Source organism: Lycorma delicatula, chromosome 9 (assembly GCF_047948215.1).
Source record: "Lycorma delicatula isolate Av1 chromosome 9, ASM4794821v1, whole genome shotgun sequence".
Taxonomy (NCBI): Eukaryota; Metazoa; Arthropoda; class Insecta; order Hemiptera; family Fulgoridae; genus Lycorma; species Lycorma delicatula.
Window position 1 is genome coordinate 36,395,770 of NC_134463.1, and position 15,100 is coordinate 36,410,869.

At 30.7% G+C, this 15,100-nt stretch overlaps 1 protein-coding gene across 1 annotated transcript in view; it reads left to right on the forward strand.

The window, feature by feature from the left end:
• Positions 1-12,340: 12,340 nt before the first annotated feature.
• Positions 12,341-15,100, forward strand: part of LOC142330614 (suppressor of cytokine signaling 2-like) — a 108,684-nt gene continuing 105,924 nt past the window's right edge. Inside the window, exon 1 of the mRNA XM_075376017.1 lies at positions 12,341-12,468. Within this exon, the coding sequence (XP_075232132.1) occupies positions 12,372-12,468 (97 nt within the window). The 5' untranslated portion in view covers positions 12,341-12,371. The remainder of the gene's footprint in view (positions 12,469-15,100) is intronic.

Genomic DNA, 15,100 nt, shown 5'->3' on the forward strand with positions numbered 1-15,100 from the left:
AGATTAAGAAAAAATGTAGTGAACGAGAACTTAATTTCTGGTAGATGGTAGACTAGAGCAAGGTGAATGTAATATACAATAAATAATTATATGAATTCATATCTGTACGTATAACGAGTACAGTATTCTTTTACGAATGTGTGTATGTGTTATGTTTTTGTGTTGTGTAAGCTCATTTGTTTGATAGTAACTTACGGAGGTTAGGCCACGACAGTAAGGATATAGTGGTTTTTTAATATCATATTTCTTGGAACTGTCTTGTACCTTAGTGCCTAGCTGTCTACCGCTACCAAGAAATATAATAAATTATAATGGTTACAATAAAGCTATTAACCTATGGGGGATATTTTGCTTTATCAAGATATATACACGTGTATGTGCGTGCTCGCTCGCATACCCCTCTACACACACAGGCAAAGTAACAGCTCAAATATCAACCTTCTTCGACTCACCTTAGTCAAGGTTCATTTATTTTTACAAGATGCAAATTTTCTTTCTAACATAAAGAGTTCAATGACACTATATGGTCAAGCTATTTCTGTTTGTAGATTCTGTATTCTGTTTTTTTAATTTTGGTCTGAGGTTAGGTTATGTTTTTTTAGTTAAGTCTTCTTCTTCTTTTTAGTTTGTTACATTCAATTCTTGGAATTACAAGTTGATAGGTCATTGTATCCTTTTTTAAATAAGATATCACCTGTTTTAACTTTCTTCATTTTCATGCTTATGCTTTCCTATGCGACGTACTCAAATAAAACTTTATGCAAATGTAAATTTTATGTTTTGATTTCATGCCAATCCTCGTTCTAAGTATCAATTTACATATATATCCTAAGAAAACTTTATATATTACTAAATATAAAATGATAGCCTCCTACTATTATCTCATACAAGTTAAAAACATGAACCGATCTATAAAACGTATAACGTTTCTAATCTACAAATCACGTAAAGTTTATCTGTATATCATACGTACGAGTGAAGAATATTTCTTTACCAACTCTCGGAACATTAAACTTTGCATTACTGAATATTTTATCAAACAAAAATTCTTTCAGGGATTTGCGAATATTGAGAACTAAACAGCAAATTATAAAAAAAACTTACCCGCAAATTCCACTATATCCAGTAATTTTTCACTATGACAGTTCTGTCGATTTTTTTATAACTCCACATATATTAATTAGGTTTGAGCATAAATACAGAACTATGGGAGATTTAACCATACACCATCATTAAAATATGTATACAGATAAAGAGTCTTATCTTTTTTTCCTATTTAGCCTCCGGGAATCACTGTCAGAAATTACTCCAGAGGATATGTGTGAGTGTAAGTGAAGTGAAGTGTAGTCTTATACTGTCTCAGGTTGACCATTTCTGAGATGTGTGGTTAATTGAAACCCAACCACCAAACAACACCGGTATCCACGATACAGTATTCAAATCCGTATAAAAGTAATTGCCTTTACTAGGATTTGAAAATTGGATCTCTCGACTTCGAAATCAGCCGATTTGCGAAGACGCGTTCACCACTAGACCAACCCGGTGGGTTGACATAACAATACTGCTTTAAACAAATAGCGCGGAATTTTTTTTTAAACTATATTGTATATAATATATTAATAATAAAACACAACCCTGTTTGGTATTGTCTTAAAAATCAATTACAAGTTCTCTTGTATCAATTACTTTGCAACTATGATTCTAAACTGTTTAAAATAGTTATTAAATTTATAACAAATTTTCTATAAAATTTAAGATTAAATATTATTTTCTTGTGACAACTTTAGAATAATTAACTGTAAAAACAGTTGGTTTTCATTTTTGTAATTAAAGGCAGGACACGGACTCACCTTTGATTTTGATGAATTGTGGAAAATACCTGGAACTTAAACCCAAGTTATTCATTACAATAGGAATTATTCGTCTGATATTCCAATCGCTGGAGTTATACACACACACCGTAAATTACACAGTACCGCACCCAAACTTTCGATATTTTCCACTATACACTTATAACTGACAGTAAAATACAGGGTCCGGCATGTAAATCTAACGATTTTGTAGTAATTGTCATGTTGGCACCACTGTCAATGAGAAGGCGGGAGTGTTGTATATCGACAGGTCTGTACATGCTATTTCAGTAGCCAGTTTGTCGTGGTCGGGTGAACAACGAGCGTTTGTGATTGAAGTCTATTTTAAAAATAATGACTCTGTTATTGTAACACAGCGTTTATTTCGCAGACATTTCAATTTAAATCGACACGCGTCTGTTCCTAGTAGGATACGATATTGTTGTGGGTGAAGAATTTTAGGAACACATCTGCTTTAAAAATGAAACCAACAGGACGAAAACGGACTGTGAGAACGCCTGAAAACATTAACGCTGTAAGATAAGCTGTTACGCGGTCTCCACGACGTTCGGCAGCGAGAAATGCTGCTGCGTTAGCCATTTCTGATCGAAGTGTACGACGAATTCTTCATGCCGACCTGAAATTCTATTCGTATAAGATGATGTTAGTGCAGCAACTTAATGCAAATGATTGGGCGTCTCGCAAAGCAGCTTGCGAGGTCATCCTCGAAAAATGTCCACCAGGATGCCATTATTCTTTTAAGTGACAAGGCGCATTTTCATCTGTCAGGATTTGTGAATAAACAAAATTACCGTTATTGGACTTCGCATAATCCACGGCAAATTCTTGAAAAACCACTTCACAGTCAATATGTTACAGTGTGGTGTGCGGTTTCAAAGTTCGGCATAATTGGCCCATATTTTTTTGAGGAGTTAAATCGCAGAGTAACAGTAACATCTCATCGATACGTAAACATGTTGAATGAATTTCAAGGACATGAAATTTGGTTTCAACAGGATAGTGCCACCGCCCACACGGCGAGAATCGCAATGGATGTTCTGCGAGAAACCTTTCCTGGACGTTTGATTTCCCGATTTGGCGACATTCTTTAGCCAGCGCGTTCACCTGATCTGGCTGTTTGTGATTTTTTCTGTGGGGTTATCTCAAACATAAAGTCTTCAGTAGTCGACCACAGTCAATTGCAAAACTCAAGGAGGCCATTCAACGAGAAATTGAAGCAGTTCCACACGTGATGATTGAGCGAGAAATGTCAAATTTTAGAATGAGGTTAAGTGAGTGTGTGAAGAGTAATGGAAAACATTTGGACGACATAAATATTCAAATAAAAAAGAAATCTATTTTAGTAATTCACTATAAATTGCAAAAATTTATCTTAATTTGATATATTAAATGTTTTAATAGTACGAAACAGTTTAATTATTATCCCTCAAAAATCGTCAGATTTATATGCCGGATCCTGTATATAAACTACTATAAACCAGCCTATCCTAACCTTAACCTTGATTTTCTTTCTTTTTCCTGTTTAGCCTCCGCGAATTACCGTTCAGGTATTAACTTCAGAGGATGAATGAATTTTTTTTTTCTTTAAACTGAAGTAGCAATATCAGAAAATGTATAAATTGATTGCGCGATAATTGCACAGTAGAAAATTCTCATACATAAATGTTAGTGAAAATTCTGAAAACATTAGAATTAAGCATACGGGTTGAGAGAGAGGGTTGACTTTGTTATATCATTAAAAAAAAAATTATTTATATATAATATAAAAAGTAATATTACTGCATACTTATTGTTACAACACAAATCGAAGACATGGCTTTCAGTAACTAGAAAATAGGGTTATGCTTTTAGAAGCATAACGTGAGGATGAGGATTCGCATGCATAATCCGTTAACGACCAATATAAAGTGTATAACTAAAGTTATGAATTTACACGCACACACAGAGAGAGAGAGAGAGAGACTGACTGAGTGAGTGAGTGAGAGAGAGAGAGAGAGAGAGAGAGGTATTCCTACTGGTATCCGTAAGGTTGCCATAATCATTTGAACTTTCCACGAAACCTTTCTTCTGTTGATTTTTTAAGCAATTATTGCATGACCGTATGCTCAATTTCATGTACTTTAATTGTTGGAAAAAAAAATATCAAAACAGAAATTGTATAAAAATAAAATAAATATAACAAAATTCTACTGGGTTATTTGGTGTCTAGAATTGTCATTATGCTCATTTATTAATCTAAATACGGTATAACGGCACTAATATAAAATACTTTATTATTAATGCAGGTACCCTGTCAAAATAACCCAAGACTAAATAGCCCCCACAAAATAACCTATTATAAAATAACCCAAGACCAAAACAGCCCCAACAAAATAGCCTATTCTAAAATAGCCCAAGACTATATTTACAAACACAGACAAGCAGTGGTGGGGGTCGAAACGATACCTAAAAATTTTAAAAAATCACCCGATACTAATTTCTAAAGAAAATAGATTACAAGAAACCCTCGTAAAAAAGGGAAGTTTAAATTTAAGCCAAACAACACCTATAATCACTTCGCTTGCTAAGCTCTTGTAATTAACGTTAAAATTTTTTCGGAGCTATTTAATGTTAGGCTATTTTACAATAGGCTATTTTGTCGGGGCTATTCAGTTTTGGGAAATTTTGACGGGTCACGATTACTGCTGATAGTTTTAAGTCTTTTCCTACGCTGATCTAGCATTCTAATAAAAAAAAGAAACTTATCCTCAACTGTTGCTAGTTTTCTAGTAAATAAAATACTTATATGACTATCACAAAATTGATTGATAAAATCGATCATAAAATAATAAGGGCGCAACGACTCCATAATTATAAGTAAAATAGCCGACTTATTGGTAAGAGGAAGATAAAATTGTATTTTTAGAAAAATACTAAGTACGTACATCATAGGAAAACAATCCAAGAGGTATTGAAAAGACTTCAACAAAAGTAAATATAATTTTCATGAAAGAAAAAACTTAAATATTCTTTCTCAGAATATTATCTTATCGTTGGGAGAAAAATAATTAACGATTATATAATAATAGTCTTTAATTTCTTATTATAAAATAAATCGATATAACAAAATGAGGAAGTATAATTCACCAATTACGGGCGATGATATACGATTATTTATAACAATATATTTTTTTTAAAAATCAATTGACTGTTTTATTTGAAATATGTATAATTTATTATATTAGTTAGTTATAACTTTTTTGTTATCTCACCAGTTGTGGTTGTTCTAATTGTAATACACAGCCTTTGTTAAGATGTATAAATTATTTAATAATTGGTAAGTTATAGCCGTATCGATAAATAGGGAGAACCTAAGTAATAACCACCTGTGGTAACTACATTCTAATCATCACATCAACTTACAATTCAAGGGCACTACAAAAACCGCAGCTAGCTACATTATTGACTAAATAAAGTTGCAAAAGCGGTTCCTGAAGTTTACAGATTATCACATGACTCACTCACTTCTACCAATCGGCGGCAAATAAATCGTGATTATACTAAATAACCCATAATAAATTAATAATTTCATACATAATAATTAATAATATATTTGAATTAAATATTATTTAAGCATACTTTTTACCTTTTTCGCTTCATCACCTTCTTCGTTTTTCTTTTTTTTTCATCTTCGTATTCTTTTTCTGCTTCTCAAATTCCTCTCATTTGAAATCTAGTAAGAAAAAAACCTGTGTAATTTGATAATAGAAGATATTATCTAGATACAACACATAAAATTAAAATAATTATTTAATCGGTTGGTTAGTTTCATGATTATCTAGGATAAACAGATATTCATTAGTTACACAAATCTGTGTTGAACAGAGCAGAATTATATCTTATAGTAAGAAAGTTATCAGCATTTCGGTAGAATGGATATACATGTCGTAGGTGAATTGAAAAATCAGGCTTATTGAAATGCGCTCGGCTAATTGGAAATTATAAATATAATCTATCCAAACTTAATTTACGCTTGCTTCGCTTGCTAACCTTGACTAGCGAGCGAAGGGAGCCTAGGTTAAATTTGGTTACCCATCGGGTTGGTCTAATGCTGAACGCGTCTTCCCAAATCAGCTGATTTGGAAATCGAGAGTTCCAGCGTTCAAGTCCTAGTAAAGTCAATTATTTTTATACGGATTTAATAACTAGATCGTGGATACCGGTTTTCTTTGGTGGTTGGGTTTCGATTAACCACACTTCTCAGGAATGGTCGAACTGAGACTGTACAAGACTACACGTCATTCATATCTAGTCACTACACTCATTCATATCATCCTCTGAAGTAATACCTGATTGGAATTCCGGGAGGGTAAACAGGAAAAAGAAAGAGGTTAAGTTTTGTTAGATTATATTTATAATTTCCAGTTAGCCGGGCGCATTGCAATAAACCTGATTTTTCAATTCGCCTACGACACACAGATGATATTAAAGTATGGAAAGGACATCATATTTCAAAACTAAGGGATAAAAAAGTTAGAAACAAGTGCGGTCTACACATTTACAAAATTATTACTTTATGGTGTGTTTGAAATAGTTTCCGTATCTTGGTTCCGCCAGATTTAATTAAATTTATTTTTTATTAAACAGGAAGACGGACATGTAACGTATGATTTTAATCTAAAGATTTACAAGAAAGAGGACTATGAAAATTATTTCTTGATAAACACCTTCGTTTTCGAGTTATAAATCAATTAAATTTGCAAAAACCTCAACATTTATTCAATTAAGTAATTTAGGACCAAAAACATGGAAATAAATTTTAAAATTAAATTTTGTTATAATTAAAGTAAATAATATTAGTTCAGCTAGCTATTTCATTTGTAATAATGCTGCAAATTATTAGTTTTTATGTATTATTATTATTAGTGTAATTTATTATTGTGGAGGCAATTATTATATTATTAGAGTTTGGCTCATTAATACTAACGTTAACTGTTAAAGTTTATTATTGAATGCAATAACAAACTTTTTTTACTACTTTTTCCGTTTTACATATTTTTATTACTACTGCGAGTTTTTCCGTTTTTGAAAATTTGATTGGTTATTACTCGAAAACGAAATAATTTATCAAAAAACGGTTTACGCCTTCGTGTTTCTTGTAAATATTTACATTAAAATAATCTATCGCATATCCACCTTCCTATTTAAAAAAAGAGAAGTTTGATTCAATCAACGGATAAAAATTTCAAACATGCAGTAAAGAAGTAATTTTGTAACTATGCATATCACTTGTTTCTACTTTAGTATATCCTTACGTTTTGAAATATAAAGCCGTTTCCATATTTTAATATCACCCTGTATGTGACAGTCAATACTATACTCGGTTCAATAAGACAACTACAATTCCCGTAATAAGACTGCTATAAGGGTCGGTTGGAAAGTTCTTGGCCTGTCTGTGAAGTTTCAGACGCGATCGTTTAGTTTTGTTTGTGGCGTTCGAGCAAAGCAAATATTTTTTTGACATTTTTTTTTTTTTAAATTGATTAAATTGAAGTTCGAGCTGCTATAAATTACATTATTTAAAAAAAATTTAACCCCTATGGACATACAAAAAGAGTTAAATTCTACTTTAAAGGATTTTTCCATTTCGTTTATGACGGTAAAAAAGTGGACTGCTGAATTACAAAATGGTCGTACATACATCTACGATGATGAACTCTACGAACAACTAAAAGCCGCTACGACCGACGAAATAGTCATAAAAATACACAATGCCGTATTAAATATTCATCAACTAATGTAAGCTTGCTGATATCGTAAACATGTTGATACGAGGTGAAAATTACATTTTACTTGATATTTTGGGCACGAAAAAACTTTGTACCGAGTTTGTTAACAAAGTTTGTAAACTTATTTTATGGTTTGTTGGGGATGAATATGCCTAAAAATCTGTTCAGGTCTCTTGTTCCTCAACGGTCACTGTAAACAATGCCATATCTGCAACTGAAATGCTTAAAGGATGCAAGCAAACCAGAACTTCTATCTTCCTAATGCAATGTAATAATATTAGTAATAATACTGTGGGTCAGACAGTACCTGACTCCCCCGCCCGGGTTAAACCTGTGGGAGGCGGCTGACTGGGGGAACCCCGGAAGGATCAATGAGGTATGCCAAACCGTCTATCCGCCAGCATCTTGCGACATATTGACTGACAGAACATAGGTTTTATGGAATCTTCTACTTTCACAACTTCCGTGGCAGAGAGTCCGCATTAAAACCATCGGAGAACTTCTGTCTTCGCAAGCGAAGAGGAGGAAAACTGTAGAGTTCAGCGATAAGATTGCAGAGATCCGGAAAAGTAGGAAACTACTAAATTTCGATCGAAGAATAGCGGATCAATACCAAAATGTTTCGTTATCAAAAGGAAAGACGGTGACTTCTGGAAAATAAGTCCTATCGTGATATATCGTGTCATCACGGAAGCAGCTGGAGCACTAGTTAAAGAGACAAGAAAAACTGCTGTGGAACTATTTGCAGAATTGTCAATAACGTTCAGTCGTTACGGTTACTCAGACCGGAGGTTTAGATATTGAGGTTGCTCCTCATATTACCCTGAAAGTGTATTGTGCTCCTGATTACACTTCACCAAGAGTCATGTGCAGAGATCTGTTAAACCTCAACGAACAGAAAATTATAGATGAACTTCAGAAACAAGGAGTTGTTGCGTATCCTCGCCTAAATCCACGACGTAATGAAGAAGTTTTACTGTTTGCGTCGCACGTGTTGACTCTCATTAAACCAAAGTGACCAGACAAGATAAAAACTGAATTTCACAGGTTGGATGTACGTCCGTTTATCCCAACTCCTTTGTGTTGCTTTGGATGTCAGAAATTCTGACACACTGCGGCATTTTGTACGAAGAAGTAAATCTGTGTATGTGGTGAAAAATTAAAACCTGATGACCCGTCAGGGATCCTCCGCCTGTGTCAACTGTCATAGGCACCAATCTGAAAGATCTAGGAATTGTCCTATTTACAAACAAAAGGTAGCTCTACAAGAGATCAAGACAATACAGAAAGTCAACTACTTTGACGCAAAGAAAATTGTGCTTGGCAGAATGCCGAAGATCATTTCATACGCATAAAAGTTACAGCCGCTTCCGCAGCTTCCTATAAATCAGAGGATGTGCTCTCAGAATTGGCACCAGCATTGGCTAAGTTGGTCAAACGTATCAACAGTGACAAATTGAACAGTCGACCATCCAGGAAAATTAGTAGTCCTAAGCCGACAACAAAGAACGGAGAATATTCTGTGCAATCTTGCAATTTTAGTCTTCAAATAGTGGAAAAAAGAAAGAAAATGAGATTGAAACACAGAACAAACCCGAAACGAAAGCAATACATGCAAGACTGCAAATTGAGAAAATGCCCATTCAGAAATTAAGCTTTTAGATAAAGAGGACCTTCAACGTCCAATAATGGAGCCTTCCAAGTCACGGAGGTCTTTATTAAATGAGAGGGCGAGCACTTCGCCGCACGATATATATTAGTGGGAAGTGCATCGAGTCTTCACTCAGATGCACTGCTGACCGGACCATCAGAGCCGGATCATCTGATGTCGGCAGCAGGACATCCTCCATGATTTATTACACAGGATCAAAGGAATCAATCTCCGAGGCCTCTGACAACTTGGAGTTCGACATTGAGGCTTTCAGAAAATGGAAAAGAGAAAGAAGAAAAGATATTTTAAGGGATAACCTAGGCGATAAAATTTAAGAAGAAATTTGGTTTATATGTGTTTAAAGAAATAACTGTACTTGATTTTGATTGCTTTTGAGTTAAGTGTTTTATAACATATTTTGACGTGTTTCTTTTTTTTTTAACTGGTAAAAGCTCTTTTCATTCTTGCTATCCTGTGTTTATTCGAGGTTTTAATATCCTTCGACAAGTCCTTTTTGGATGATTTGTCATGACAAGACTAATCTTCAGACTATGTTGTTAGTGATTCTATCAGGGAGGGAAAGAAATATTTTATTTTTTTGATGTTGAAAGCGGCTAATTACCACAGCAGTCGATACCCCTAAAACTTCAACAAAAAAAATTAATTCATCCCTATAAGGGTTTAAGAAATTTGTTTTATTGGAGAAATTGAAGCAAACGGAAACCTTTTAAGTAGTTTCAAGGTTTTCTTTACTGAGCCGAATATACTGTAAATTATTATAAGATAGAATTATATCAGCTTCAATGTACTGTTAATCTACAATAAATATCATGCCTAAATTTATTACGTAAATCAAACCCACTGGAAAATTTTTTTCATTACGTATCAACAAATAAATGTAACATTTTAATTTGTGAACCATTGTATGGACTTAATTTACACAGTAGAGGCGTTTACTAAGTTCATCCTAATTTATTTATTAAACTTTGGTTGAATTTTATCGGAAAAATATGGCAAAGACCCAAACTTCTTTTTAAGAATGAAATATTTCCAGGGAAAAATACTTGTACTGCTAATTTTAGAATAAAAAATGTATTAATAAAAGATAATCAAATTCAAATTATTAAATCTAGGCTAACAAACATAATTTTCCGATTTAAGTCCATATCATGTTTTAAATATATATATATATATATATATATATATATATATATATATATATGTCGCAGAGAAATGATGAAAACGGAGATATTTGATCAAATCCCTAAGGGACATGATGAGTTCACTGAAGATGTTAAAATTACAACTCTGTGGGTGATTTCCCTAAAGAAAGTAAGTGATTTTGAACAAGCGGCATGATAAAGAACCTTGTTAATCAGACGAGGTTAGTGAGCGAAGCGAGCGTATATTATGTTTGATTAAATTATGCTGATTCCGTGTAATGACGTATCGCGCACTATATCAATATAACCTAACCAAACATAACCTACGCTCGCTTCGCTCGCTAACTTCGTCTAATTAGCGTTAAATATACAAATTATATTTTACCTATTTAGGTGGCCAGTAGACAGCTTCATTGAATCCTGACTTGCATATAGTTTTAACATCTTCCGTAAATTGATCATCTCCCTTAGGGATTTGATCAAATCTCCGTTTTTATCAACTCCCTGTATGTCGCATATATATATTCTGACCTACAGAATAAAACTGGAAAAATTACAAAGCTAAAAGACAAAAAACATTAGATTTAAACAAACGACAAAATACAACGTTTACAGATGAAGAAAGGAAAGCAAGATCTGAACGGATGAAGAAATACTGGGCAGCTCGGAAGAATAAAATAACACGCTTTTCTCAGAAAAGAACCAACTAAAATTGACTTAAGTGGTCCCATGTTGGCCGTTAAAGCATAATAATAATAATAATAATAATAATAATAATAATAATAATATATATATATTTTAATGAGACAAAATAAATAATAAATTGTTGTAGACAAAATTGTTCTATTTTTAAGCATAAACCTAGTACATGTTTTTTAAGTTATATTTATATAAGTATCATATCATTTGTTCTTGAAATTTCATAATTTTTTACAATTTATAATTAAAAATAATGAAATTAATTTTTATTAGATAAATTATTCACTGTTAATTACATAATATTGTGTAAGTACAGTATATATTTAAAATGAAAAAAAAAAATGTTTTTCTTTAATTCAATTCGTATTTCTTTTTATTCACTGGAAAATGTAGGCCTAATTTACACAAGTAAATTAATTTATATTTCTCAATCCCACCTACACTTATAAATTTTATATTTCAGCAAACTTAATAAATTCTCATAAAAGAAATATATATCATAAAATACCAAATATATAATAGGAAAGTAAATTTAATAAAACGAATACGTATAAATTGAGAACATACTGTTAAAAAGAGGGGGTGTCAAATTTAAATCATTTCTAGGAAATTTTGCTGCGACACATTTTATTATTTCTCCTCTTTTCCTTTTTTAGCATTCAATTCTTCCCTTCTACCCACCCCGATGCAAAACCTTTCCCACTCATACTGTTATTTTCCTCTGCCTCATTATTTCTTTGTCTCTTTCACTCTTTTAATATAGATTTACTCTTCCATATACCACCTCTTTTTATTCTCCTACCACGTTACCAATAGTCAATAGCTCATTGTCGTCATTTGTCTCCTTCCAGTATACAATTTATCTTACCGCCCTGACAGTATTATAACATTGGAGTTGCTTCATAAATTATTTGACATTGATACGTTGTATGATTCATCAACTCGTATTAAATTTTAAAATAACTTAGATTATTATTATTTTTATTTATTTTTTTATTAATTAAAAACAAAAATATATAATTTATAAAATGATTGAAATTTAAAAGATACTTTATAATTTTCGGTGTTTTAAGTGAGTGTATTAAAGATTGTAAGTGAATAATTTTTAATGATTTAAATATCTTTTTAAAAATACAGTGTAAAGATTTTTCGTTAAATGAAAAACAAAAATCGACTGATAGATTAAAAAACACAGGGTCACGGATATATACAATAAATAATGACGACTTCTATATCATTAAATATTTCTTCCAATAAAGTATTTAATGTTTTTGTATCGGAGGAATTTATCAGCAAGAAAATATTTAATAATAAAGGTAAGTGTTTTGAAATTTTTAATTATTTTTTTATTTATTTTTACGATAATTTTGAGATTTATTGTATATAAGGGCTGAAAACGAATTATTCAATTATTAACTGAAATGAGAATCCTATGCTAAAGGTTCTAAAAACGATTTCAACCAAATTTTTAAATTTTATTTTATTACTGTAATTTTCGATGTTTATTAATTATCAATTTTTACACTATTTAAAATAATATAAACTTAGTATTTATTAAAAGTTCTTCCAAAATTAAAAAATAACCATAATCATGAACGAATGAAGAAAGGCATCAAGGTGATAACAAAAAACAAATAAATATTTATAAACGCACATTTTTAACTACGCAACAAAAAGTCGGTATTTTATTTTTTAATGAGTAAATATGATCAAAAATAAATAAATAAAGAAAAACAATTATATAGATATTTTAATCATTTTTTTTTACATAAAGAAATGAAATTTTTATTTAAAAAAAAAATTCATTCCGTCTCGGTAAATATAACTAACTAATTTTGTACATTTTTTTGAATTAAGGATGGCCTCCATATAAAATCTATGCAAAACATCTTTTCTTAAAAATCTAAAAGAAAAGATATACTGGCTAAAAACTGTATATAACTTTCCCAGCTTTTAATAAATTTTTATGCAAGAATTTCTTATTTTAAATCGATCAAATTAATTAAAAATACAAAATAAAACGATTTTTTAAAGACATGAAATTATTATTATTTTTTTAAATCTGGTCCCGTTTTACCCATTTTGCTTGTTAGGGTTCCAGAATCCTTAAAATTAATATCCAATTGTACCATTTCCTTATAAAGAAACATTTAAATTAATTTTCGTGATTTAATAAAAAAAAATATCTTGAATGATACTTGAAGAAAAAACTATTAAGATGTAAAATTGCATCATTTTTGTAAGAGTCTGAAATTTAATTAAGATATCATGCACAGAAATACTTAAGCCTAATTTGGTATTTAATTATTAAGCTGGTTTAGAAATATTAAGAAAAATTTTAAAACTATTTATTTTGTTGGGGGATAATCCCCCCCCCCCCCAATTGTATATAGTCACACAATTTATGTAGGGGACAATTTCACGACTGTATGTAACTTATATAGTATTACCATTCTAATGAATTACAAGTTCCTATAATGTCTCGACAAAAGCTTGAAATCTTTAAAAGACGACAAATCCTACACCCGTTTGTCGGAATAAGTTAAAAATTATCGATGCTCCACACATAGAACTAATTGAGCCAAATTACAAATGTTAGGGAGTCCGGAAATATTTGTCAAAATAGAGGCCAAGATATTTACGTAACCCCATATACATATACTCCAAATTTTTCAATCTTTAGGTTAGAAAGAGTTATGAAAACTTAAGATTTATAAAAACCTCTACACACCCAAAGTTTGACCGATCATTATATTTTCCCTTACGGTGTAGATATTGTCCGGAAAGTAAAAAAAGATCATTTGATTTTGTTAATTTATCGTTCAAGCAAATACAGCAATGTCTTGGCAATAATTTCAAGTTGGATACCACCAATTAAAACCAGAATCATAATTTACTTCATAAAAAAAAAAAATAAATATAATTATAATAATTACATATATATAATAATCTCTTTGATTTATGTATAGATCACATATAGATCTTTATAAAATGTTTACTTATATAGATAACTTGTTGAAATAATAATGATAATAATAATAATCTATTGTTAAAATTAATTATATTCCTAAACAATATGTTATGGGTTATCATCGGCTTTCGGTAATTAGCTCTGTCCTCACATCAACGAAAATAAAACCAGAAATTTATTTGCGCTTAAAGCTATTTTGAGAGAATCATAAGTAGTATTTTTACAATTATAATTTAATTTTTTGAAGAGATTATTTTATTTTTTTATAAAAATTCCTGTAAAATATATTTTTCTCATTAAACTTTTTAGACTAAATATTTTCTTTCATTCAATGTACATTTAATGTTCAGTTGCGTTATCGAAAATTAATATTTATCATTTTTATTAACGAAATTCGATCAAATTAAATAATACCATACAATACGTTAACAACACATCCTGGTCTGATAAGCCTGTATGTTATAAAACTTATACAACCGTATTTTATAGATAAAGATATAATACTTACAAAAATATTACTGAAGTTAAACAAAACTGAAAATTTTTCAAAATTATATTTATAAAATTACCGTTTCCGACTCTAAAAATGAATTTTTATAATTTTTTTTGTAATTTGACTGTTCAACCTGTTGATTAAAAATGTGTTTATTTAGGCTTATTTACTTCTTTTTTTAATGAAAAATTATCGAGACAGAAGCAGTTTTCAGATTTCATTAGCAAAGTATATTTGTTAGTATTACATAATATTAGCCAAGGGCTAGTTTTTTTTATGGGTTTAACAAAAAAAAAGGTGTTACAATTTGTATTATTATAAATATTATTATCAATGATTAAATAAAGAAATTAATATAGAAGAAATAAAAATACATAAAATGAAGAATATAATAATAATTTTTATAATTTATATATGAGGGAAAGGGTGAAAATTTAAACCGTAAAAATATTTCGGAAAGTTACGTAGCATTTTTGCAAGGTTT